A 23155-nucleotide genomic window follows, 5' to 3' on the forward strand; every position below is an offset into this window, starting at 1 on the left:
AATGGTGTCTGTCTGTCTTTTTCTGTGCTTAATATGTTTTGAAATGCATGTGGATATCATTCAGCTGTGTGAGAATGTAAAAGTTTACTCATGAGGGTATAAACAAAGACCAAGCTACATGTCTGTCAAGCACTGGGGGCGTTGCTTAGGGCTTCATGAAAAAACCATCCGATGTTGACATGACTTGTTTCCTGGTGGAGCGCTAAATGGGAAGTCTCAGGAGGCTGGTGTTTTGGGGTGGGACCTAGTGCCAAGAATACAGGACATTTTTCACAGGACACAAAGTTAACATTTCTTTTTGTTTTACTACGGAACCAGATCTGTCAAAATTAATTAATCAGATCAAGATACTGGGTGCATCACTAAGAGCGTATTGATGCCGTGTGTGAAGATATACTTGTGCTCAAACCCACAAGGTAGGTGGTATGGATCATATAGTGTATTCAGTCATTATTTGAAAGCTATAGCTGTAGTTTTCAGCCATCTATGCTGTGAATTAGTTCAGTTTAACTACAATTAATACACAGTAGTCCTATTCTGCAGATGGTATGCATTCTTTCCAGTGCAGTTTGAAATGGAAGCTACATTTATGTCCTACCTAAAGCGTCCTTCTGAAAGCTGGTTTTCTGAGAACACACTTATGTGAATTTCGTGACATTTTCTCTGAGAAGTAAAGACAAAGAAATAGTTTCAAACAGTAATGTTAAAATTCCTCCCGTGCCGTGCACCCAAATGAGCTCGTAGGATTTCCTGTGTGTTTTCAGACTCTGTCCAGGAGAGGAGAGCGCTGAGAGAGACTGTGTTCCCTAAGCTCAGGGACCACTGCAGGCGAAACCATGGGGTGGAGTTCAGGGTGAGCGATACACAACACATGTTCATTTTGCTTATGGTTTGGTTCTCAACTGAAAAGATGTTTCAGGCTATTTAACACCCAGTTGGTCCACCACCTGTTCCTCCACACAGTACAATAAAGAAGCAGTGCTGCAGGGCCTTCCCCAGCCTCTTTACCGCATTGTTTGGTGTATTGTCTGCTGTTTGAAAAGGAGTGGCATTACACCATTGTTTGTTCTCCTTTGAAATCCTCACAGAATATGATGTGTTTTAATAAATGAAATGGTATAAATAATCATATAGTACATCAGTCATATTTACTTTAAATATTTCTTTAAACTTGTAGATATTTTCTGAAAATGACTGCCCTCTGATTATCCCATGCAGGTTATTGACCCATATGAGGCCCCCAACTCAAAGGACTGGCCTAGCCAGCAGGTCCGACTCCGGCTTATACAGGGGTGCAAAGACACTTCAGTGGGACCATTCTTCGTGGTGATTTACTATGTTACAAACATTTTACTATATGCTTAACTGGTTAGACATTACATGTCTATTTTTCCAAAGTGATGGTAGAATCCTAAACTAGATGTACTGCAGAGCGGTACAAAATATGACCGCCGCCCAGTCCAGCACATTTTTTCCACAAAAAGAAATCACGCTGAAAGGCCTATATGATTCTAACTGTCTCACTAAATTGCATTATCCACACTCAATTCTCACTGGTATCTGCTAGACAACAAGTACCAAAACATGATTAGTTCATAGATTTCACATGTAAAATTAATTTTATACAACCCCACCTCCATTTGCCTGTTCATAATTCTGAGAAATTCTTGATTGTTTGTGTTATGTTTATGTTATGTGTGTGTGTGTGCTTGTGTGTGTGCCTCGTGATGTGCCTGTGCATGCAAGCCGCACATATGTCTACTGTGTGAGTATGTGTCATAATTATGATTACTGTGAATGTATGTGTGTGTGTGTGTGTGTATCTGTTTGTGCACATGTGTGCACATTAAATGGGTTAACCCCTGGAGGCAAACATATGGAAAAAAATGGTCATTCTAGGCCCTACAGTTCTCAAGATATTCACAGAGAACTGTGTCTGTCCTACCCTCCTTTCGGGGGTCCAGTCCAGTGGGGGCTACAGATCAAATCGAAAAATGACGGTTCCATGCTATCCATGTGGGGGTACATGCCCACCAAGTTTTGTGTACCCCAGTCTTTCAGTGTCCGGGAATCCTTTGTTGGTGTACGCCACTAAATGTACACATAAATTATTTTATTGTAAGGCCCCCATGAACGTAAGTACACAAAACTTGGCATGCATTCGGAGGGTGTCATAATGATCCTACACTTTTAATTTCGTGCAGTTTTGACCTTGTCAGCCAGAGATATTGTGATGAAAACACCTAATTTTTGCTTTTTTAATTTTTAACTAGGTGAAGCTATACATGAAATAAGTGGTAATGGGATGGGTTGACATGCCCCCTTAAGACCAACATACATAAAAAGGTGGACCTACTAGGCCCCTCACGGTTCTCGAGATATTCACAGAAAACTGTCTCCTGGCCACCTACAGGCCAGTTGGTGTATAGTAACATAAATTAATTTATTGTGTGGCCCCCATGAACGGAATTCCACAAAACTTTGCGTGCATACAGAGGGTGTCATAATGATCCTACACTTCCAATTTCGTGCAGTTTTGACTATGTTAGGTCACAGATACCTTCAATTACAACACCTCATTTTACTTTTTGTGTTTAACTAGGTGGCGCTATACATGAAATGAGTGGTTATGGAATAGGTTGACATGGCCCCTTGAGATCAACATACAAAAAAGGTCCTCCTAAACCCTACGGTTTTCGAGATATTCACAGAAAACTGTGTTCGCCCTACCCTCCTTTCGGGGTCCAGTCCAGCGGGGGCTACAGATCAAAACGAAAAACGATGGTTCCATGCTATCCATGTGGGGTAACATGCCCACCAAGTTTCGTGTACCCCGGTCTTTCAGTGTCCCGGGAATCATTGACGGAAATTTGGGCATGAGAAAAAAAAAAAAAAAAAATCTGACCAAACCTGATCATTAAGCCTGCACAAGGCGGGCGGTCATAATTACAAGCAGTGGTGGAATGTAACGAAGTACAAATAATGCTTCGTTACTGTACTTAAGTAAATTTTCCACGTATTTGTACTTTACTTAAGTAAAATTTATAGTGCATACTTTGACTTTTGACTTCGTTACATTTTACAACAATTATCTGTACTTTTTACTCCGCTTACATTTCTACAACACCATCGTTTCCTTTTACGATACATTTTATGATCAGTTTTTTTATTCTCTGACAAACACTTTGTTTTACCAGGGGCGGGTTGCTACCACAGATTCTGAGCGCTTACGTGCATTCTTAGAAACATAAGCTTCTAGTCTAGACCAGGCAAAGCGTGAGCTTGTAGCCATCTGCATTCGTAGGCTATATTCACCAGACCCATGGCTACACTGTACATGCAACTGTGTTCTGTGCCTTTCTCTGTCTGTTATCTGCAGCGTTAGGGCCTCCTCTCCGATGAGATTGCTATCCGCTGATCAGCGGTTACAGGCTATGCCCATGCTTCTGTCACATCGCCTGATCATTTGCGCACAAATGAATGGTAGACTATTAATGAACCGGGTGGTCGGAAAAACGTAACATTTTCCAGATTAGGAAATATTCCTTAATTGTGTGTGATCAAATAAAGATGCATAGCCTACAATTGGGGGTAGTAATGTGAGCCGCTCATTCAATGTCTATGCGCCTGAACCTAATCATAAAGACACCTTTCTCAGCAACTTTTCTGTTCAATCAGCATAATTGGGATTACGATCCAACTGGACGCTTTCCCTTTGTCTACCCCGTTAAACTTCAGGCTCTCGTGTTTTGCTGACTGATATTACTCAGCAGATCACCCTAGTTAGATAACCAGAATTACAGTCTCTAGAATTGTAGGTCAGAATGTAAACTGGGCCACAGATGGTAAGCACAATTGCATTAGCTTAAAACTATCTAGTCGAAAGTATAACCTAAAACTAGCTTAATTAAAATGCCACAGCCCATACTGATTTTTCGTTTTAGAATATAGTATATAAATCATTATGCAAATACTTTTACTTTCAATACTTAAAGTACATTTAAAAGCAGGTACTTTTTACTTAAGTAGGGTTGTCATTGTGGTACTTTTACTTTTACTAAAGTAAATATTTCTCTGTGTATTTGTACTTTTACTTAAGTACTGAGTTTCAGTACTTCCTTCACCACTGATTACAAGTAATACCTCAACCCTCTCAAATGCTAGTGTTGCCTCCAGTCAATAAAGTCTGAGATATTTTCTCATTGCATAATGTAGCCCTATTATGTTAATTTGAATATTAACTAGATGTACCGCAGAGCGGTACAAAATATGACCGCCGCCCAGTCCAGCACATTTTTTCCACAAAAAGAAATCACGCTGAAAGGCCTATATGATTCTAACTGTCTCACTAAATTGCATTATCCACACTCAATTCTCACTGGTATCTGCTAGACAACAAGTACCAAAACATGATTAGTTCATAGATTTCACATGTAAAATTCATTTTTTATACAACCCCACCTCCATCTTGCCTGTTCATAATTCTGAGAAATTCTTGATTGTTTATGTTATGTGTGTGGGTGTGTGTGTGTGTGTGTGTGTGTGTGTGCGTGCTTGTGTGTGTGCCTGCGTATGTGCCTGTGCATGCAAGCGTACATATGTCTACTGTGTGAGTATGTGTCATCATTATGATTACTGTGAATGTATGTGTGTGTGTGTGTGTGTGTGTATCTGTTTGTGCACATGTGTGCACATGAAACATGACCCCTGGAGGCAAACATATGGAAAAAAATGGTCATCCTAGGCCCTACAGTTCTCAAGATATTCACAGAGAACTGTGTCTGCCCTACCCTCCTTTCGGGGGGTCCAGTCCAGCGGGGGGGCTACAGATCAAAACGAAAAATGACGGTTCCATGCTATCCATGTGGGGGTACATGCCCAATAAGTTTTGTGTACCCGGTCTTTCAGTGTCCGGGAATCCTTGTTGGTGTACGTCACTAAATGTACACATAAATTATTTTTATTGTAAGGCCCCCATGAACGAAAGTACACAAAACTTGGCATGCATTCGGAGGGTGTCATAATGATCCTACACTTTTCATTTTGTGCAGTTTTGACCTTGTCAGCCAGAGATATTGTGATGAAAACACCTAATTTTTGCTTTTTAATTTTTTAACTAGGTGGCGCTATACATGAAATAAGTGGTAATGGGATGGGTTGACATGCCCCTTAAGACCAACATACATAAAAAGGTGGACCTCCTAGGCCCTACGGTTCTCGAGATATTCACAGAAAACTGTCTCTGGCCACCTACAGGCCAGTTGGTGTATAGTAACATAAATTAATTTATTGTGTGGCCCCCATGAACGGAATTCCACAAAAACTTGGTGTGCATACAGAGGGTGTCAATGATCCTACACTTCCAATTTCGTGCAGTTTTGACTATGTTAGGTCACAGATACCTTCAATTACAACACCTCATTTTTTACTTTTTTTTTGTGTTTAACTAGGTGGGCTATACATGAAATGAGTGGTTATGGAATGGGTTGACATGGCCCCTTGAGATCAACTTACAAAAAAAAAAATGGTCCTTCCTAAACCCTACGGTTTTGAGATATTCACAGAAAACTGTGTCTGCCCTACCCTCCTTTCGGGGTCCAGTCCAGCAGGGGGCTACAGATCAAAACGAAAAACGATGGTTCCATGCTATCCATGTGGGGTTACATGCCCATGTACCCCTTTCAGTGTCCCGGGAATCATTGACGGAAATTTGGGCATGTAATTAATTAAACTTGGTGGGCATGTAACCCCACATGGATAGCATGAAACCAGCGTTTTTGTTTTGATCTGTAGCCCCCGGCTGTACTGGACCCCGAAAGGAGGGTAGGGCAGACACAGTTTTTGTGAATATCTTGAGAACCGTAGGGGCCTAGGATGACCATTTTTTTCCTCAGATGTTTGCCTCCAGGGGTCATGTTAACCCATTCCATGTGCACACATGTGCATAAACTGATACACACGCACACACATACATTCACAGTAATCATAAACATATTTTTTTTTAACTTTGGAAATATTTGTGAGCATGGATCAGGGTCTGATTGGGGAGGAGTATGGCACTGCATCCTTACCTGAGCAGGTGGAGATCTCAGAGTTCCAGAACATTCTTCAGACGTGTCAGTCCATGCAGCTAAGCACTCGGTTACTGGAGGAATGCTACCGGAGAGATGAGAATGTCATACCACCCTGCTTCTGTCTGCTTAGTCAGCACAGCAGCCAGGTATCATCTGATCACTGCAAACATGCTCAATTGGACAAATATATACCTTTCCCCCACTAAAGTGTTGAGTTTTCTATATTTTTAGACAGAGGCAATTACAGGAACCAAAACATGGGATGAGGCTCTGAAGGAAGTAAAGGATGTGCTTCAGGCGTCTGTAAAGCAGTGTATACTTGACGGAAGCATCACAGAAGAAAAAGCCCAGAAATACTTTAGATCAGGTAAGGTGAAGTTAATCACCAATCATTCTGTAAAAACATTAATACATGTACATATATAATGTTTATATACAATATAAATATACACTATATAAACAAAAGTATGAGGACACCTGTCATTACACCCACAGAAACATCTATGACATCCCATATATACTAATATGGAGTTGGTCCCCTCTTTACAGCTGTAACAGCTTCCACTCCTGGATTTCCACAAGATTTTAGTGTCTGTGGAAATGTTTGCCCATTCACTCAGGGGAGTATTTGTGAGGTCAAGCACTGATGTTGGAGAAGAAGGCCTGGCTCGCAATGTCTGTTCTTGTCCATCCCAACTCCATATTAAAACATATGGATTTAGAGTGGGATGTCATTGAAGTTAATGGCAGGCATCCCAATACTTTTGTCAATATTGTGTGTGTGTGTGTGTGTGTGTGTGTGTGTGTGTGTGTGTGTGTGTACTGTAATATAATAGCTGTTATATTGTGCTTTTAGACCTTGAGAATGACCTCCGCTTTGCCATGGAGGACTGTTTATCTGATGATATGAAAAGGTGCTTGTATTACATTCATAAGATCATCCATCAGAAAAAGACAGGACACGATCAAGACCAAGATCCTTCAAATGATCGACTGAGTGTTATCCGTGAGCATTTCCTACCCGACTTAGTTACTTCCTGTCATCTAGAGGTGTACACTACCACCACAGAGTGTGATCGGCAACAGGGTTACACAGTGGCCTTGAGACAGGCTTACATTGAAGGGCTTTGTCATCAGTTGTTCACAGACCTTTCAAGGCTCATTGACTCAACTGTCACAAAGAACACAGCAGATCCTGATGATGCCACCTCCCAGCAGGCCAACCTGTGTCACATCTATTCTCAGCTGTTCAGGATTGAACGTGTGGAGGCACAGCCAATCAAAGCTTACCTTGAGCAGAACTACCCAAAACATCCTCTTGTACTCATTGGGGGGCCATGCTCTGGCAAAACTGTCTTAATGGCCCATTGTGCAAGTCAGGTATTGTACATTGAATAAGGGCCCTTATGCTAAAAGTTTTTATTAATTGTCCAACTTTTCACAATGTCATCATCATTTTACAATTTCTATGTTGTTGATAAGTGTAATGTATTTCTTCATTCCACAGTTTAATATTTTGATATTTCATCTTTCAGGTGAAACTGTGGCTGAAGGCCGGTGATCCTGTGGTCATCACACACTTTTCTCCCCTCCCACTGAAGCAGCTTCTCAATAACATCTGCCACCATATCGCTGTTAGTTATAATCAACCATGGGACAACTGCATACGAGATGTTACTCAACTGGAAGAGGCCTTTACTGAACTCTTAGACATAGCATCGTCTTCCAAGTATCCCTTAATCCTGATGTTAGATGGCCTTGACCAGATACCAAGTTCTGAAGGACCCCAACACATGACCTGGCTCCCTAAAACTTTACCTCTTAATGTCAAAGTCATAATTTCTACCACCTACACTAAATCTGGTACCCTTGCCAGTCTCAAGACACAATATCCAGACTCTAACTTCTTTCTAGAGCTGGAACCATTTAAGAGAAGCAGCTGTAGCCAGATGCTGACCAGCCTTCTGGAGAGCTCCAAAAGGAGGATCACCTCAGGACAACAGATGTATGTGAATGAGGCTCTTAAACAGTGTAGTCGTCCTCTTTATGCAGAGCTCATCTACAGAAACGTCAGCCTATGGAGATCTGAGACAGAAATCACTGAGGAGTCTCTAAGCCAAGGCATTCATAACAACATCAATCAATTTCTTCAACACCTTGAGGAGAAACATGGCCAAGCACTTGTTAGCAGATCGTTGAGTTTTCTAACGCTGTCGAGGTTTGGCCTCACAGAGGCTGAACTGACAGATATCCTTTCCTGTGAAGATGATCTAGTTTCTGTGTTCCTCCCAATTGAGGACCCACCGTATAAGTTAAGGTTCCCTGAGGTTGTGGTGGAGAGGCTGATCTTTGACCTTGAGGGCTTTCTGTTGGCTAGACATATCTCAGGTTCTCGTGTGCTGTTCTGGGTCAGTAGACATTTCAGGTTAGTTATCATCAAGAGATACATTGACTCCATAGACAAAAGTGAGGAAATACACCTTCGACTAGCTGACTACTTTAGTGGGCGGTTTGCGTACGGAAGGGCCAAGCCACTAGTGATCACTTCAGACACCAACATGACTGACAAACAAGGCACTACAGAAGGAAAACCAATGAAAATGTACATAGACAGGAACCCTTATGGACAGCCTTGGGTGTGGAAAATGTCCAAGCCTTCCATTACATTTCAAGACTCATCCTCAGAGACAGGGAATGTAAATTTTAGAAAAGTCCTTGAGCTGCCCTATCATCTAAGATGGAGTGGAGGGCTGGATGAGTTTTGCAGAGGTTCAATGCTCTCCTATGATTTCCACCATGCAATGTTGATGGGAGGTTTAGTACAGGACTTGTTTCTCTGGCTGGAAGAGATGTCTCAGTTTATGATGCCAAGAGAGCTATGGCTTCTTGCCTGCATCCTGAGAAGTTCTTTATGTTTACTTCAGAACTCCCCTATAGACACACCATTAATAATACAAGCACAGCTCTTTCCTTTCCTAGGGGTCGTTCCTGAGCTGGAAGACTATGCAAAGCAGTTGTGTGTGGGATATGTGAGGTCTGGGATAACCATGGTGCTGCCTCCTGCCTCCTCTGTTCCCTGTTCCTCTTGGGAACTGTCAGACAGAATGAGGTCTTCTGTTACAGATGTGGCTATAGCCGACAGTGGAAGAGTGGTTCTCCTCCTTAGTGATGGCTCTGCCTGGGCTTGGAATGGGATCACTTCCAAACAATTCCAAGTGCCCCATGTTCCCACAATAAAAATGGTCAGTCTCAGAATTTCAAACACCTATCTCCTGTTGTCTTCCAGCTGTAACAGGCTCTTTCTATGTGATTTGCGCACAATGTTTTTTGAAGAAGTTCCTGTTCTGAATACTGAGATTCATCAGAACACCCATATCTCTATTGAGGGCTTTCTGGCATCCACAACAAAGATGTTTTGGTGGTACAGAGGAGAACATCATGTCTATATGCATGCTACAGATGATGCATCACCTAATTGTGGGATCACTCAATTATATTGCCCTGGTTTTGTCACATGCATATCATGTTCTTTTGATGAGCAGCATGTGTTCTGTGGACAGGGCAATGGAAATGTATCCATTTTTGATGTGCAGAGTGGTCAGACCGTTTCTGCCCTCTCTTGCTCTACAGAGAGACCACTGATTGGCTTGAAAAGAGTTGAGGAAGAGGTGATGGCATGTATTGACAGTGTGGGTAGCCTGTTTATTTGGAATATTCAAAACATTTCTCATCCGAGCCTTAGTACAGAGAGCTTGAGCAATAAAGACACTGAGGAGGTTTTGAATATAGATTTCACAGAAGATAATGAGGTTCTTCTAATTTGTAAGAAGCAGAAAATCATACTCTGGGACACAAATAGCTGCTCTGTGGATGATCAATTTCACGCTCCAAAAGGTAAAGCCTTTGTTCATGTTATGCTGGACCATGGTTCCAGCTTGCTCTTAGCTTTATTAGAAGGGTGTTCATGTCTTCTGGTCTGGGATTCATGCACAGGGCAATGTGTTTTGAGCCTTAACACTGGCTCCACAGAAACCCCAAAACTTTTCAAAGTGGGTGACCAGTACCTGTCAGCTGTTACGGTCAATGGGATCGTCACCTGGGATATGGATCTTGTCAGAGAAGCAGCCTCAATCCCCAAAACTGGGTCAAAAACAATAAAGATGGTGCTGGTGAAAAGTGATAATTTCTATACAAGTGACGGCACAGAACTTTTATGGAAGTGGAATGCACAAAGTGGTGAAAAAGAGGGCTGCTTCCTGCATCACGGTCCGGTTACAGCCTTTACCATCTCACAGGATGGGGAGCATCTAGTGACGGTAGCCTCAGGTGACATTTATGTGTGGAGAAGTGGAGATGGAGTTAATTTGTACTGCATCCCTGGCAGTGCAGCATCGCAGGTACTCATCACACCCACAGGAAACGTTGCTGTGTCGCTCTCAGACCAGGGGCTCTCCAGGGTGTGGAAGGTTGCAAATGGGCATGAAGTGTGCCGCTTTCACCTTAGGCTTGAAAAGCCTGTAATCTCACCAGAGAGCACATTCCTTCTGGGCCTACAGGAGGACAACCTCCTGGCTGTCAGCCTGTGGTTTGGCTATGTCAGCAGAGAGTTTCCGCTGTCAGATCAGTCACGTGTGCTTGCATTCAATTCCATTCTAGATCACCCAGACTATGTGATTGTTATTACCTCATCTGGGGCTGTCTATTCATGGAAGATGTCGGACGACACGATTTGCCAGAGATTCCAAATGCCAGAGCACCTCCTTGACCAGCCTGGAGTTTTTCAGGTCTGTGCAGATGGCAGCTATGCTATCCTTACTATTGGTCAATCTGATATGAATATCTTGGATGTGACTCAAGGTAGACTGTGCGCAGTTAAAGTTAATGGACAAATCCACCATGTATGCTTGGATATCAGTGGTAAATATGCTGCCTACATCAGTGAAACTACCATCAGTCACCTGAGTTGCTCTTGTAAACCCTGTGTTAGACTTGTTTTAACAGCTATACGAGTCTCAAACGGAATGAGAGTGGGTAGGTTCTACCTCTGCAGGTATCCTTGTGCGATGAGTATTTCTGATAATTTGTCAGTGTATGTCATTTTTGAGGATGGATCCGTAGGCATTTATGCTATCACTGACACTGATGCAGAACAGAGTGCCACTGCTACCAAGACCCTCTTGCCTATTGTAGGGCAAAGACACCATCCATGTACAGCACAAACATGGCAACCTTTAGCAGTGGAGAAATGGAATAACACACTGAACATGTCGGTTAGACTGGGTGCTGAATCCTTCAGATAATGTATAACGTTTTTAAATCATGGACAGCACAAAAGACAAAACTTTTTTTAAATTGCCTCACAGATGTTTTGGACCAGATGCCCTTCTTTCCTTGATTCAAAAACATTTAGCCATGGCCAATCTTATATGGGCGGACTCTTTGTTGTAAGATCTACAAACCATTTTCCAATTTGTAAATATTTGTAAATTTATAATAGGCCTAATCTATTTGCCATAAATAATAACTAGCCTATACTGTTTATCAACAGCCATTTAGCCCACGTGAAAATGTAAAAAAAATATTCTCTTGCTCAGTCACATTGGATAAAAGTGCTGAATGATTAATGTAATAAATGTAAAAAAAAAACAGTAACCACTTGCTTGAGCAAACTTAATGTTAACCATATCACTGCCTTCAACTAATTGTATTTGTTTGTTCCTTTTACCTTTTGAAAATAAATAAAAGCGATTTACTTTGAATATTGCTGATTATTGCAACTTCAGCTGAACAAGAACTTGCCCATCAGACTTGTAGCATAATCACAGACAGCGTAGGCTAACAACAGACTTCGGCTTTTAGGCTATGCATTTCATATAGCCTAGCCTACTTCAGTTGAATGTTCTTTTCCTTATTAAACCGTTTAACTGACACAAGCATCGCATACTTACCACTGAAAATACTGCATCCTTACCTAGCACCCAACGACACACCTGAAGCCTGAAGGTTTGCAGTTGTGAATATCTGTGAAACTACAACAACCACACGTCCTTGCATGCTCTCAGGAAGAAAATCAGAAAGCTTGGTATAAATCTACTTCCGCCTCTGAGGTCATTCCTTTCCTGTCTACGGCCTCCAGCAAGATGGCGGTGCAAATATCCAAGAAGAGAAAGGTTAGTTCAACATTTTGTATTTGTATGGTATTACGTGAGTCTATTCTTTAAATACAGATATTTATATGTTCGGTATCATGTGGCGAATGCCTGTTAATGTCCTCGTGTGTTTCTGGTCAACCTTTGAGTGAGGATTATTATAGATTCAGTCAGCACTGTAAATCAACGCAAACATGGCAGGGTTGTAGCCCAAGCTAGCTACGTGTCGGTAGGTAGGCGCAGCATGTCATGTTGCTGCTCTAATATTTTCATGGATTACGGTCTCTATTACGAATGATATTGAAAGAAGTGGTCAATGGCTAAACCGTGGTTTTTAAACACAACTTCTGACGGACAGTTTGGCTGAAACGGAAATGTTGGCTATCGTTCACTTGCTCCACTGGACGAACTTTGCAGCTGATTTCAATTGCCGGCTAGCATGCTAAGTTGTAAGTTAACGGCATTAATTGTGCAGTCCTAAATACCCCTAGTAGAATGGCAGTTATTGATAATATGGGAAGTCTTTTCTTTAAACGAATATTTTGAAGACTAGTAACCAGGTTATTTACAAATGACTAGTGAACTTAGATACATGGTCTGCTAGGCAAAGCAGTATGGTTGACGTTTGCTAGCATTAGCTTGCACAGATGCGAGTCTAACGTTAACCTTTAGCACACGTAAGTAATCCTGCTTTTGGTTTGCTTACAGTTTGTATCAGACGGCATCTTCAAAGCCGAACTGAACGAGTTCCTGACCCGCGAGCTCGCTGAGGATGGCTACTCTGGAGTGGAGGTTCGTGTCACTCCCACTAGGACAGAGATCATCATTCTTGCCACCAGGTAACGGAATTGCATTCTCGTGTAGAACATGCACAATACTTATGAGCAGTGTTCAGTTTCTATGCATAGCTGTCAACATTGAGCATTGAAAATGAAGGATCCCGGATTTCTCACCCAAAATATGGGAACATTTCAGCATTCCTCTCTGTTGCTATCCCTCTGCTGACAGCAAGAATTCAGACTACAAAACTGCTACACTAACTAAAACAAGGTGTAAAGCTAGCTCTAACTGATTTTGCTTACAGATTGGTGTCAAATCGTACTCACAACAACCAAGCATTTATCTTAAATTGGCTAACATCACTAAGGTCCCCTTCAATCAAGCAAAACTATGCTTTAAGTATCTGTTTCGCTGGAAGTGCAAGGGGGTAGCAACAGGTCTGTTGTTAGGGCTAATGTTATATGAGTATTAAAATATGGGATATTTCAGTGGGAAATATTAAAACAGGAAGACAACGGGGAAAATGCATGAGTAACCTGGAAAAAATGGGAGCTTAGTGTAGTAAACATATCATGTTTATGCACGTTTGATATGGTGTGGTCTTCCATGTCCCACTCCCACATCCCCTTCAGTGATGATACGATGACGAGTCGGAAAAGGGCTTGCTCTCTCTCTGTGGCGACTGGCTCAGGGTCACGTTCTGTGGCTCTGAGTTTAGTCTCACAAAGGAGGGTGTCCTTTTCAGGTGAAGACATTGAGGCATTTGTCTGAGAAGGACCAGAATTTCCCCTGGAGTTTTTGTGTAGGTAATTGTTTGAAAGTTTGCAAATGACCCATTTCTTTTTCATCAGGACACAGAACGTCCTGGGAGAGAAAGGCCGTCGTATTAGAGAACTGACTGCAGTTGTTCAGAAGAGGTTTGGCTTCCCAGAGGGTAGTGTGGAGGTAAGTAATGAATCTGGTCTTAACATTGACAAACTTGTTAGGCATATGTCATATTAAGGTTTTGCACTGCAGGTGCTGTGTGAGATGTGCAAGATGTGCTTCAGACTGACTCCACGATTCTGTCAATTCACACCCCATTTCTCTGTAGCTTATGCTGAGAAAGTTGCCACCAGGGGTCTGTCGCGCCATCGCCCAGGCTGAGTCTCTGTTACAAGCTGCTTGGAGGCCTGGCTGTCCGTAGGTAAGCATTCATTTATATTCTTTCCGTTAATGTTTTAAGTAAAAGTGTTGAGGGCCCGTTTATTGACTGTCCCACTCCCACATCCCCTTCAGTGATGATCACGATGACGAAGTGGGAAAAGGGCTTGCTCTCTCTCTCTGTGGCGACTGGCTCAGGGTCACGTTCTGTGGCTCTGAGTTTAGTCTCACAAAGGAGGGTGTCCTTTTCAGGTGAAGACATTGAGGCATTTGTCTGAGAAGGACCAGAATTTCCCCTGGAGTTTTTGTGTAGGTAATTGTTTGAAAGTTTGCAAATGACCCATTTCTTTTTCATCAGGACACAGAACGTCCTGGGAGAGAAAGGCCGTCGTATTAGAGAACTGACTGCAGTTGTTCAGAAGAGGTTTGGCTTCCCAGAGGGTAGTGTGGAGGTAAGTAATGAATCTGGTCTTAACATTGACAAACTTGTTAGGCATATGTCATATTAAGGTTTTGGCACTGCAGGTGCTGTGTGAGATGTGCAAGATGTGCTTCAGACTGACTCACGATTCTGTCAATTCACACCCCCATTTCTCTGTAGCTTTATGCTGAGAAAGTTGCCACCAGGGGTCTGTGCGCCATCGCCCAGGCTGAGTCTCTGCGTTACAAGCTGCTTGGAGGCCTGGCTGTCCGTAGGTAAGCATTCATTTATATTCTTTCCGTTAATGTTTTTAAGTAAAAAGTGTTGAGGGCCCGTTTATTGACTGTCCCACTCCCACATCCCCTTCAGTGATGATACGATGACGAGTCGGAAAAGGACTTGCTCTCACTCTGTGGCGACTGGCTCAGGGTCACGTTCTGTGGCTCCGAATTTAGTCTCACAAAGGAGGGTGTCCTTTTCAGGTGAAGACATTGAGGCATTTGTCTGAGAAGGACCAGAATTTCCCCTGGAGTTTTTGTGCCCTATTGCCCATACATATATGTATTAAACTGCTTTTAGCATCAGGTGTGTGCCTAAAATCCCCCCTCACTAGCTAACTCACTGTTCTTAGGGCATGCTATGGTGTCCTGCGCTTCATCATGGAGAGTGGAGCCAAGGGTTGTGAGGTGGTTGTGTCTGGCAAGCTCAGGGGCCAGAGGGCCAAGTCCATGAAGTTTGTGGACGGCTTGATGATCCACAGCGGAGACCCCGTCAACTACTACGTCGACACCGCTGTCCGCCACGTCCTGCTCAGGCAGGGTAAGTCTGAGCAAACAGGGTTGTTTATGTTGCCACTTAAGCCGAACTTGTACCTGTCTTGGATGAATTTGCTGTGCAAGTTGTCAAGCCTCAGATTGAGGTGGTGCATGTTTCCTGCATGTAAAATTTTTTCATTTCATTTTTTAATTTTTTGAAGTAATTATCTGATCCACCATTATGTCAAACATAGTCGTCCATTAATTCTATGTAGGTCTTCCCTTCAGTGATGATTCGATGACGAGTCGGAATTGGGCTCCGTCTCTTCTGTGTTGACTTGCTCAGGGTCACGTTCTGTGCCTCTGAGTTCAGCCCACAGTGGAGCGGGGTCCTTATCAGTTGAAGACATAGAGGCATTTGTCTGAGAAGGGTCTTGAACTTAATTCATATGTAGAAGGATTTCATTGATGTCGCATGTTTGGCTTGTTACTCTGCTGCAGCATGTTCACTTCACATTGCTGTACCTCTGCAGGTGTGCTGGGTATCAAGGTCAAGATTATGCTGCCCTGGGATCCCAGCGGCAAGATCGGCCCCAAGAAGCCCCTGCCCGACCATGTCAGCATCGTGGAGCCCAAGGATGAGGTCCTCCCCACCACCCCCGTGTCTGAACAGAAGGGAGTCAAGCCTGACGCCCCTCCAGTCATGCCACAGGGTGCCCCTGTACCCACCGCTTAAAGGGTGAGGATTAGTGATGGATGAAATCGTTTGTTGGGCCCTGGACTAGTTCTCATGGATTTGATTGTTTTTGCTAGTGGTCTGTTGGTAGGCTCCTTGTGAGGGAGGATGGATCTGTATGTGTTATGTAAGGGCTGAGTTTGAAGCCTAGACTTGTTTGCCTTCAGTGATCCTCATGACCCAGAACAGAGGATGGTTATGAGCATTGAGCTGAGAATGGCCTATTCGTCTTTTAAAAATGCCAAATGTTGTTGTAGTTATCTGATCCGTCCTCGTGCCAAACATGGCCGTCCATAAGCTCTTATGTAGGTCTTCCCTTCAGTGATGATTCGATGACGAGTCGGAAATGGGCTCTGTCTCTTCTGTTGTGTCTTGCTCAGGGTCATGTTCTGTGCCTCTGAGTTCAGCCCACAGAGGAACAGGGTTTTTCTCAATTGAAGACATTGAGGCATTTGTCTGAGAAGGGTCTTGCACTTACTCCACATTTAGAATTGATTTGAAATGGTATGTTTAGCTTGCTGCTCTGCTGATCAGATCTAGAATAGTGGTTTAGCCTCTGAAATTTAAAAACATGATTCTACGCTATTCTACTTTTCTGATTATGGTTCACTACAAAAAAATAAATTGAAGCCCTAGACTATTTAAGTAAGTCTAGTGCTGGCCTGCCCATGTGATGGACCATACAGATCCAGTCAGCTTTATGATAAAAACAGTAAATGTATGCAGCTGTATCCTATCCTCAGTAACATTCTTTTTGTCTTCTTTATAGGTCTGCATCAATAGATGGACAGAACACCACCAGAATTTTCTGTACAAAAATAAAAAAATAAGAACCATGTTTTTGTGTTAATCCCTCCTTTTTTCCAGTAAACGGTTGAATTTTATTATTATTTTTTTTTTTTTACTAAATATAGACATGGAACTTATGCTTTATTCAAGGGAGAGCATTACCAAACCACCATAAACATTTCTATTTCAGGCGCATTCAGACTAGACCGTTTGGTCTGGACCAGAGTTCGTTTGAACCGATGGTTCAGTGATATTTGCTAAAGCAGTCTACAGAGCCCGTGTCTGCCAGAAAAGTGGTCTGGGGTATGGTTTGTTCGAACTCCGCTACAGTTCCAATGCTATCTGTTCCAAAACCAGGCAATAAACTGCCGTTTTTGCAACGTTGCCAAGCAATATTAAAAAGGTGATGTTTGACATAAGCGGACCTGAATCAAACAAATGTAATGTGAACGGAGATCTACTGAATCAGGGCTAGGGGTGAATAATCTTTCTTGGGTACGATCCAGTTAAACAGACTCAGTGAAAGCAAACCAAGTCTGAGATCTGCCACTTTAAAACGATACAAGAATGTTGGGGCTTTGTGAATAGAGATACTGCATAGTTTTAAGTGGAACTGGAGTGGATAGCAGTCTGCCCTCTATGTTGGATTTGTTACAGTAATGTAGCACTCAAGATGGGAACCAGGTGAAGCCAAGAACTCATTTGACTTGGAATGGGCTAGCCAGGCCAGACCTCAAGGGGAGTAGTATGTTTAGCATTCAGTAATGCTGTCTACTGTATATGATTCATAGATTACATAAGTAGAGCGTGAACAGGTGTTGGGACATAACAGAATTGTAGGTAGTTACTAACACTCTTTTACATTTTCACATCCATGTATCCAAAGGTTTTTAATTTAATTCCGCTCCTTACAACAGCCTACAGGCCTTGGTGTGTTATGTCTTAGACTAATATGTCTGTCACTACTGTCTTCATTCATTAATGTGTCCCAAAGGTCAGAAAATTGGGGTTGCAAGGATCTAACATGAATGGAAACTAAGGCTATTTTTTCTTCATTTGCACATTATTTTAGCCTAGGCTACTTTCTGAAAATGTAGTTAAGTACAAGTAGGAAGAAAAATAAAAACGAGTACAGATACTCCCCATTCATACTTACGTACTGTACTTCAATATTTCTACTTAGTTACTTTTCACTTCTGGGTATGCATTATCTGGTGCAAGGTGCATCGTATGGTTACATTTTCTATGGCGATGCCCTTCTTGAGAGTAGCCCACAACGCTATGATGCAGTTATAAATAAAATGGACTGGGATTTTAATAAAACATTTCCCTATATCGTACGAAATGCGCCGTTGGTATCATTTCTGTTTATCCAACGTGTCCAGAGTGATGGAGAAAACATACGAGTTAACCAGAAGGCGTGGCTTAAACCCCATTGAAGAAGTAGGCCTACAGAAGGAAGCTCAGGTGAGCTCTACAAACGCTCAGTGGAACTTAAGCTGCGGAAATGAGCCTTCCCGACCTAAAATCTCCTCACGTAAAGCTTAGGCCGTCGTCTCCCGGTGTGCAGTTGGTAAGAACTTTTCTTCTGTAAACCATAACTTCTCAACTTATATTTAAATTAGAGATGGCCGTTTTCTCATTGAAAAAGACAATCGATTTGACACCTGTAAAGTATGCGTATAGTTTGTTAACAGCTGTTTGGTCTAAATGCACGTTCCTGTCAATCAATGTCAGTGATTAGCAAGTGTAGTTGGTCCTTTGAAGTATGCGGGTCAATAATTAGTTTCCCATGTATGGTCCATCGCATGTTTGTAGCAGGCTACATTTATGATTCAGGATCGGATGTTCTGATTAGTTTAGATCTAGAGTAGGTTCAGCCTTTGTGAGATTAAATAACATGATTCTAGTCTATTTCAAAGAGGATGGTTCACTCCAAAAATGAAATTAAAACCTGAGGCTACTTGTATGCCTGGTGCTGGCCCAGGCCCACCCATTGTGAATCATCCAGATGCAGTCAGCCTTATCATAAGCATACAAACTCGTTTGTACTAATGAAGTGACAAGCCAGTGTGAAGTTAAACTATTTGATTAATCATATTGATGATTTGTCATGTTTCTTTCTATTCATCATTCTTAGCAATCTGTTGTGCAGCTGAACATTGGGGGCCATGTATACAGCACCACTGTTGGTACCCTTAGGAAGATCCCAAATTCCAAACTGTCTGAAATGTTCAGTGGTCCCTCCAAGCCTAAGACGGATGCAGAGGGACGATACTTCATTGACCGGGATGGCACACATTTTGGACTGATCCTTGAATACCTGCGAACGCAAGCTGTTCCCACCCATCACGTGCAAGAGGTACGTTGTGAGGCCGTCTTCTATGAGCTGAAGCCCCTGGTAAAGCTGCTGGACGAGACTCCGCAGCTCTTCGGTGAGACTGTGGGAAGGCAGCAGTTCCTGTCCCGGGTCCCCAACTACCAAGAGAATCTGGAGATCATCATCCGAGTGGCTCGGGCCGAAGCTATTGCTGCTCGCTACTCCAACATTATAGTGTGTGTGCTGAGATCTGAGGAGGACCTGGCACGCTGCAGAGATGCCATGAGCAGCCTGAACACAGAGAAAGAGTCTGTGGTGACCTTCGGTCCCTGGAAGGCCCCTGCCACCGTTGAGGATCTGTTGGACTGCATCAAAATGGACATTGAGGCCAAAGGTTATAGAGTGTCATTTGAGCCACACAGCACTGACAAAGGTTTCCTATTCAAGAGCTACGACTATTTTTACAAGATGAATTTCCAGTGGTGGTGAATGGTGATTCAGCTCTGCTGACAGTAGCTAACAGTTACATGGCCATGAGCTCTGAATGGTTACTTTGATGTGAAGTTGAGACTAGGTCAAGACATGATGTGTGTCCACTCAGAGAGTATACTTTGTTATTATACCTTTTAACTGTTCAATTTTAAAACTCTTTTTCAATAACAACCTCTTGTTTTAAGCTGTGTTTGTCCTTGTTATTATATAGCATACACCCTTGTCACATGGTTTCGGTTCAGCCCATCTGCAGTAGCACTAGTATACACCTTTGTTTAATATTGACATTAGATTGCAGGGCAGATGCTTTGCATTGCATAGCTTAAATACCACAACATGTAGACTTAAATGAAATGGCCTGTTCAAGAAGTCATGAACGTAGACATATTTAAGGTTCTGACGAGAAGTCCAAACAAGTCCTCACCTCATATGTCAGATTTAAGAGGTATATTTAGAGGATCTTTAAAAGGCTACATCACTTACTACTTTATAATGATGAATTGTTAAAAAGAATCATCTCTGATACAGTATATTTAGCTATTGTTAAATCTGTTAGTGTCCAATGTATCAATTACTTGTATGAGTAGTACTGATATTGTCCAACGTGTTGGATTCTCTGTTTGATTCTATGGGATTTTGCTTAAGCACAACATGAATATAAATATTTGTTATGAATATTTGTTAAGAATTTGGTTTGGTTAATGTAAAAAACATTAATAAGTCATGTTATTTAATTGTCTATTTCAGTCAATATCAAGAATTTTGCAGTTTGTTATTAAAGGTAAGAGTAAGTAAAGGTAAATCAAATAGCAATAACCCAATTACAGTTCCACTGAAATGACCTGGAAAACAAAAAATTATTCATGAAAATGGAGGATATAGCATTTTTGATCATCATCAAAATGTGTCACAGGTTCACTGGAATTTCTTGTGTACTCACTTATCAATATTGTGCAAATATTGATAAATGCACGGTAAGTACACTCTAAAAACAGATTGGTTAAAAAAACAACTAATATCGTTGGTTAAGCATATATTAGTTAATTTAACAAACATATTGGTAATTATTAAACCAATACATTAGTTATTCATTAACCAACATCATTAGTTAAGCAAATATTGGTTAATTTAACTAAGACACATTGGTTAATGGATAACCTATCTCATTTGTTCATGGATTTTTTTTCTCAACAACCAATTTAATTGGTCAGCACTCACTTTAAGAAAATTAAATAACAAATATTATTGTTTAACCAGCTATCTGTTAATTTAACCAAGAGTTATCGGGTTTACATTGAATGTACCATTTCAGGGTTTCCGTGGGGTCTTTGAAGTCTAACATTTAAAATATAAAATAGGCCTAGCCTGTATTTGTGAAGCTTCAGGAGTTTTGCCTACACTTTGCCTTTGTTAGGCTATATTGAAATTATGACAGAATTTTTCTTGATTAGGGTAAAAGGCCCCCTCTGTGAAAGTAGGCTAGGCCTATAGGTCCTGTGTACATGGCTGCCATTTCTGCATAGCATGTTAAAGTTTATGTTTTTTTTTAATTTTTTTTATTTTCCCTTGGGGATCAATAAAGTATCTATCTATCTATCTATCTAAGTGGAGGATTTGACTGTTGATTCACATAGACTTATACATAGTTTTCTTAAAAGGCGCTCAATGCCTTCAGCCCCTTGCATTCCCAGGGGACCCTGCAGTTTGGATTGTGTGGGTTGCTCCCATCGAGCCCTTGACTGAAGCGGAGTGGTTCACAAACCAAATAGCCTATATTTATTTAGGTCTTAAATTGGCAGATGCACCAGTGCGGTGCATTTTTGTGTGGACCACTTGCTTGAATTGTGTCTTCTATTTGAGGGGAAGTGAACTTTTTTCATGTGAAGTTGCAGCCTGTATAGGCTAGTCCTAAAAAGTGTAGGCTATACCCTACCCAGCGGGCACCTTGATGTCAATTTGATGTCAAGAATTAGTCAAGGCTTTGACCAACATGTTGAGCATAATTTCATACTATTTTTAGCTTTACAAGCTGGCTTGCTTGTGATTGTAAAGAGGTTCAACAGGGACATGTAGTCACTATAAAACTTGGGTCAATATGATTAATGTTAAATCAGTCAAATTGATCTGAAATTGACGTCACACCATATGAGAACCATAACAATCATAATAGTAGTAATAATAGCCCACTAGGCTAATGTTACTATTGTTTGGACACTTCTATTAATCAGTTTAGTAGCCATTTCAATGTAACAGTCTAAAATGGCAACAGTTAATAATTTTCACATAGGCTACGATTGTTTTTAACCACCCCTGACTGACATTTCAACTCCAGCCACCAGTGACTTCAACTGTCACTTTTCTGTCATGCAGCTGACAAACTCAAACTCTGCCTGTCCTTATCATTCAAGGTAAGAATTAAAGTACTTTGTATGTCAATTGAAAACGGGAATTTATTAGAAATATAGCTTTTATTGTTTTCATAATGGAATGTTAACCAAATATGTTAGAATTAGCTAGCGAGCTAACATCGCTAACGTTAGCGATGTTAGCTGTGAATGTTAGCTTTTCCAGTAACTAACTTCACCATTATGTGGAATATCTGTGTTGAATGATGTGTTAATATCATATCTAGCAATAATTCTGTCTGAGATGTCGTTATGAATAGAGTTTTAGTTTGAATGAAATATCTGGCACAAGTAGGTTAGCTCTAGCTAACTTAGCTAGCTGCTACATTTAAAGTGTCTTTACATGTCTATTACCATGAGACACAGATGAAAGTTGTTAACGTTACCTTGCTAACTTGGGGTGTGTGTGTGTGTGTGTTAGTTAATCTTAGTCTCCTTCTGTTCCCTCTGTTTACAGACTGTGTGTTATGAGGACTGCTTCCCTGAGAATGCTGAGTGCATTCTGGAATATTCCAAATGTGTGCCACTTCCATACCGACGCCCGCAAGAGAGTTCACTCATCAGGTAGAGACACACATGCACGTAGAATTACATTAGGGCTGTAACGATATGCAATTTGAAACCTAAATCGCAATACTCATATCTACGAACCTGTGTCGCGGTGTGAAAAGGCAGAACCGCGACACACCCTTTCTAGTGTTTCACACAGTGCTTTGCAGCTTACAGTATAAGCAACACACATCTCCCGCTTTACTTACCGGTAGCCTACGTTGTCCAAAAATACATAAATAAATCATAATTTCGTACCGCTCATTACTTTCATTGTAGACTATGCTTGCAACTTTACCAAATAGTATAGAAGTAAACAAAAAAGTATTTGAGGATGTATTTGTGTCTGTAACTGTGTTTAGTTTATCCCCTGTTTTTATGTGTCTGTTGCTATGTGTGCTCCATCAACTGTCTAGGTCAAAGTTGGTCTGTCCTGATGGCACTACCTGCTGCTTGATGATGTCTAGTAGCCATCGCTGCTGCCTTCAACGCGGGTGTAAGTGTTTGTGTTTTGAATATATTTTTTTTTTTTCCATGGTGAG

General features: G+C 41.6%; 3 protein-coding genes, 1 long non-coding RNA gene and 5 other non-coding genes across 13 annotated transcripts; all 9 read left to right on the forward strand.

Annotated features, from left to right (window-relative positions):
- Window positions 1-279: 279 nt before the first annotated feature.
- Window positions 280-11833, forward strand: LOC125308401 (NACHT and WD repeat domain-containing protein 2-like). 3 transcript variants are annotated; one of them, XM_048264897.1, is made up of 7 exons: window positions 280-416; window positions 765-853; window positions 1219-1326; window positions 6035-6220; window positions 6306-6441; window positions 6931-7454; window positions 7610-11833. In XM_048264897.1, exons 1-7 carry the CDS (start codon window positions 377-379, stop codon window positions 11372-11374), a joined length of 4848 nt encoding a protein of 1615 aa, XP_048120854.1. In that variant the 5' UTR covers window positions 280-376; the 3' UTR covers window positions 11375-11833. The 3 variants fall into 3 exon arrangements, with proteins under 3 accessions (XP_048120854.1, XP_048120857.1, XP_048120855.1); XM_048264900.1 differs by lacking the exon at window positions 6931-7454 and having other exon boundaries at window positions 7610-7723; XM_048264898.1 differs by lacking the exon at window positions 7610-11833 and having other exon boundaries at window positions 6931-7593.
- A 287-nt stretch (window positions 11834-12120) lies between these two features.
- On the forward strand, window positions 12121-16896 carry rps3 (ribosomal protein S3). Of its 3 annotated transcripts, XM_048264901.1 has the most exons (7): window positions 12121-12244; window positions 12932-13062; window positions 13855-13948; window positions 14748-14842; window positions 15199-15386; window positions 15856-16061; window positions 16828-16896. In XM_048264901.1, the coding sequence occupies exons 1-6, from the start codon at window positions 12215-12217 to the stop codon at window positions 16056-16058; spliced, it is 741 nt and encodes a 246-aa protein (XP_048120858.1). In that variant the 5' UTR covers window positions 12121-12214; the 3' UTR covers window positions 16059-16061; window positions 16828-16896. The 3 variants fall into 3 exon arrangements, with proteins under 3 accessions (XP_048120858.1, XP_048120860.1, XP_048120859.1); XM_048264902.1 differs by lacking the exons at window positions 12121-12244; window positions 12932-13062; window positions 13855-13948 and adding an exon at window positions 14467-14598; XM_048264903.1 differs by lacking the exons at window positions 12121-12244; window positions 12932-13062; window positions 13855-13948; window positions 14748-14842 and adding an exon at window positions 14161-14189.
- On the forward strand, window positions 13630-13779 carry LOC125308962. The gene has a single exon (XR_007196024.1). It is a non-coding gene; the product is annotated as a small nucleolar RNA SNORD15 (small nucleolar RNA).
- On the forward strand, window positions 14276-14429 carry LOC125308964. The gene has a single exon (XR_007196026.1). It is a non-coding gene; the product is annotated as a small nucleolar RNA SNORD15 (small nucleolar RNA).
- LOC125308963 lies at window positions 14931-15080 on the forward strand. The gene has a single exon (XR_007196025.1). It is a non-coding gene; the product is annotated as a small nucleolar RNA SNORD15 (small nucleolar RNA).
- On the forward strand, window positions 15605-15753 carry LOC125308961. The gene has a single exon (XR_007196023.1). It is a non-coding gene; the product is annotated as a small nucleolar RNA SNORD15 (small nucleolar RNA).
- On the forward strand, window positions 16375-16523 carry LOC125308960. Its single transcript, XR_007196022.1, has one exon. It is a non-coding gene; the product is annotated as a small nucleolar RNA SNORD15 (small nucleolar RNA).
- Window positions 16897-18334: 1438 nt separating the features above from the next.
- kctd14 (potassium channel tetramerization domain containing 14) lies at window positions 18335-19843 on the forward strand. Its single transcript, XM_048265184.1, has 2 exons — window positions 18335-18420; window positions 18988-19843. Exons 1-2 carry the CDS (start codon window positions 18355-18357, stop codon window positions 19654-19656), a joined length of 735 nt encoding a protein of 244 aa, XP_048121141.1. The 5' UTR covers window positions 18335-18354; the 3' UTR covers window positions 19657-19843.
- A 2154-nt stretch (window positions 19844-21997) lies between these two features.
- Window positions 21998-23111, forward strand: LOC125308787. The gene is made up of 3 exons (XR_007195973.1): window positions 21998-22067; window positions 22522-22628; window positions 23030-23111. It is a non-coding gene; the product is annotated as an uncharacterized LOC125308787 (long non-coding RNA).
- The last annotated feature ends 44 nt before the right edge of the window (window positions 23112-23155 follow it).

The sequence above is a fragment of the Alosa alosa genome, chromosome 15 (genome assembly GCF_017589495.1).
Source record: "Alosa alosa isolate M-15738 ecotype Scorff River chromosome 15, AALO_Geno_1.1, whole genome shotgun sequence".
NCBI classification, from domain to species: Eukaryota; Metazoa; Chordata; class Actinopteri; order Clupeiformes; family Clupeidae; genus Alosa; species Alosa alosa.